This window comes from Sinocyclocheilus anshuiensis, unplaced genomic scaffold, assembly GCF_001515605.1.
Source record: "Sinocyclocheilus anshuiensis isolate Anshui unplaced genomic scaffold, SAMN03320099.WGS_v1.1 scaffold1082, whole genome shotgun sequence".
Lineage (NCBI taxonomy): Eukaryota > Metazoa > Chordata > Actinopteri > Cypriniformes > Cyprinidae > Sinocyclocheilus > Sinocyclocheilus anshuiensis.
In genome coordinates this window covers 3146358-3150068 of record NW_015542379.1, presented here as the reverse complement: position 1 = coordinate 3150068, position 3711 = coordinate 3146358, and the positions used below count along the sequence as shown (strand labels likewise).

The following is a 3711-nucleotide window of genomic DNA, read 5'->3' as shown; positions in this document are numbered from 1 at the left end:
CCTAGATTATGAAATGCCTGCTGACAGCGCGGTTTATCTATGCAGTTACACAGAACTATACTCAAACTGCGATCGTTCGCGGAGATAATAAATAATTTCCATAGAGTTCTATTTATTTAGATGTTTATTAGCGAAATAATGGTTATATAGTAAATGTTAATACAATTTAGGGTGTTTTAAACAAGTGAATCTTGATAAAAGTTACATGCGGTGGCCGTGTTGGAGCATTTCCTGAGCATCAACCGCATCAACCCGGTGAGTGAACAGCAATATGAAAGCGGCTTCACGAGTCTAATGATGAGCAAATATACAACAGAGAGAGAATTAAATTCAGCGCTTTTATTTCCAACAGGCACTCATTCATGACTGCATATTATTTAATTCAGGCGAAGTTACGTCTTTATTGGGACAGGACTTGACAGATTATCTTACATGACTCCGTGAACACCCACAAGATGGCGGCGTTTATCGGTGAATCCGATATTACAAAACCGATATCCGATTATGGTAAAATGCTTAAATATCGGGAAAAATATCGGTAAATCGATATATCGGTCGATCTCTAATAATTACTATTATTAAATTATGCATAGTTTTTAAATCTATCTATCTATCTATCTATAATTTATCCATTTATTTAAATAATTATTGTATTTATTTAATAATATATGTAATAACAACAATAATAAATCATTTTATAATAATAATTTATGATATCTTTTATATATTATTAAAATTATTATAAAGGTACATTTATAATATTATTATTTAATCTTTTCTAATATTAATTACTAATGCATGTTATTGTTTTATTTCGTTTTTGTCCAAAAGCAGAAATAAAACAAATTAATTAAAATCAAAACTACTGGAAACTTAAAAGTACAAATAAACTGTATCAGTATCAGTAAAAATAGCATTGCATCTAGATTGTTAAGGCACAGTGATAAAAAATAAATAAATAAATCAAGAACACAGAAAAAAGTCCCCTTATTTCAATCAGTTTGTGGACCCGTGCTATTCGCATCAATAATGACCCATCCACCCTAATCTCACAACAGCTCCTGTGAGAGCTACAAAACTGATTAGTACAGTGTCACGCTATAGTAACTTCCTCTTCCCCTGATCCGGCATCTGCTCCCACAGGGGCCGCTTTCCTTTAACACCAATCCACTAATAAAGCGCTTGGCTGAATGAGACAAAAGTTAAAAGAGCTAGAAGACAAGGGAGATACTGGATTCATCATGCTGCTTGCTCTGTCACACTTTCTCTCGCTCACACTGGCAGAGCATCAGCTAATGTAACCTGACTTGTAGTGCAGCTGCCTACAGAGTAAAAAGTGCTGATGGCAAAAAGCCACAGTCTCTGTTCCCTGGACAGGTGGGAGAGTCAGCCAATCAGTAAGGCTTCATGTTAATCACACTGTGATTGGAGCATGAGATACTCGCTCGTGCTCAACCACAAGAGCTCATATGGTGAACATGGCGCCTTGGGCCAGGAACCTACTGCACACTATCTAGATAACTTTGGTGTAGCTGGAAGTGTTTGCGCTCATGTACTTGCGTGATTTGGGTTTTAACACACACACACACACCTTCCTGCAGGCGGAGACAGAGGACCCAAGGGTGCTCTCAGATTTGACTTCCTGTGTGTCCGCGGACTCAGACCCCTCAAACATGGCAGATGATTGGAAATTACTGTGGAAAAAGAGAGAGAAAACAACTGAATCCAACATCAATTCAACAGAGTGCATTAGTGTCTCCACTTTTTCAGGTGGATTGATTACAGAAGCATTTTTCAAGGATCAGGATTTCAAAAAAGTCTTCATTAAAGCATTATAAGCCATATACCAAGCCAACCAGCTATGAGGGAAAGAACTACAATCCCATGAAGCAAATGACAATCAAATGATGAAGAAATATACAATTATTCTTTTGAAATTGATTATTATATCTACAGGAACAATATATGTTAAGTTTATTGCAAAATATTCATATATACACAAATGTAAGTGTTTTTAGATTGCAACGACACTTTGATTATTGAACTTTTCTGTGCAGAATCATGGGTACTGCAGTTTTTCACCACAAATTCAGCTTTTAAAGCAATAATTCACCACAAAAGGAAATTTATCCTCATTTACTCACCCTCACGTCGTTCCAAACCTGTATGAATTTCTTTCTTCTGCTAAACACAAAAAAAGATATTTTGATGATTGCTGGTAACCAAACAGTTAACGGTAGCCATTGACTTCCATGGTATTTTTTTTCCATACTATGGAAGTCAATGGCTACTGTACCAGCATTCATCAAAATATGAAATAAATTCATACAGGTTTGGAATGACATGTGGGCAAAATGTGAGAAAGGATGACAGATTTGTCATTTTTGGCTGAACTACCCCTTTATTCAATTATTTTAAAAGTTGAAATAGTGTAAATGGATGGCTTCAACAAAAGCATTTACTATTGATTACCAACCTCAGAAAACTCACAGTGGGTCTGTCGTTAAAAATCAAATTCCCTACAGACAAAATAATGCTTTTACTTCTAAAACCTGACTGTTGCACTCTATAACTAATGTCTTTGCTTCTTACTGAAAAAAAAAACATTAAGTCTGAAGAAGTGCTAGAATGGGTTAGCAACTTTTAGAAGTTGGAAGTCTGGGTGTGTGAATAAAATGAAGCAAATTACATTTGTAGATAAAGACAGTGAAAGGAAGGAAAATAACATGGACTGTTTAATTAAATTTGTCAAGATTAATTGACTACTGGGGATACATTAAGTAAGGATGAAACACCACGGCCAATCCTCTGAGGTGACAGAAGAATAACATTATGCAGATCATACAGTGTGCAGTGATGTTCTTCTGCTCCAGAGCATTTCTATCTGAGCTCCATATTCTCCCTGAACGCAGACAAATGAACCTCTTTTGTTTATTTTATAAATGAACCCGCATTTTGTTCATAAATTTTCCCTGCAGAATGTACGTGCTCTCCATTTTTATGGCAGCAGCGGTTGGTCCCTGGTCAGAGTTAATTGTGGGATCACAACCGAATTGCATGTGAAAGGGATAGTTTACTCAGAAATATAGATTCGGTCATCATTTACTTACTCTAATGCTGTTCCAAACTCATGCTGTTTTATTTTTTCTCAATTGTGAGATTTTGGCCTGCTCTTTTCCATTTAAATGGACAGTGATGAATACTGTCGACCTCACAAAGAGCAAAAAGCACTACAAAGGACCATTAATGATCTGTTCATTAAATTAAATCACCATTAAATGATCAATCAAAGCGAAAAAACAAACAAACAAACAACCACAAATTACATTTGGGAGCCACAAAATGTAAAGGTCCCCTGAAATGCTTAGAAACACGCAGCATTACTCTATGTGTTGACGTCATTTTAACTGAAACAGGAAGACAGGGTGGGACATATCAAGCAGCCCCACCCCTTTTTAAAATAGCCAATAGCGTTCGTTTATATCACTGCTTGGGCTAGAGCCGTTCAGAGCCGTTGAGCTCCGTAAAGCCGCATTTGACAGGATATGCCAGCCACAATCTCATCCATATTGCTATAAAATATAGCATTCTGTGTAGAATTCAAATAGCTCCGATACATTTTGTGGTCTGCGCCGACTCGCGCATGTGATCCGCTCCATGCTATCCTGTCTCTGGACCGGAGCAGAGTGTGTGTGCGGTGCGGTGGTTAGC

The 3711-nt window shown here is 36.9% G+C and overlaps 1 protein-coding gene across 4 annotated transcripts in view; it reads right to left on the bottom strand.

The window, feature by feature from the left end:
* LOC107692495 (A-kinase anchor protein SPHKAP) overlaps positions 1-3711 on the bottom strand; it is a 133542-nt gene that overhangs the window by 45414 nt on the left and 84417 nt on the right. For all 4 annotated transcript variants that reach the window (XM_016491576.1, XM_016491579.1, XM_016491577.1 and 1 more), the window contains one exon: positions 1592-1694. In XM_016491576.1, the coding sequence (XP_016347062.1) occupies positions 1592-1694 (103 nt within the window). The remainder of the gene's footprint in view (positions 1-1591; positions 1695-3711) is intronic.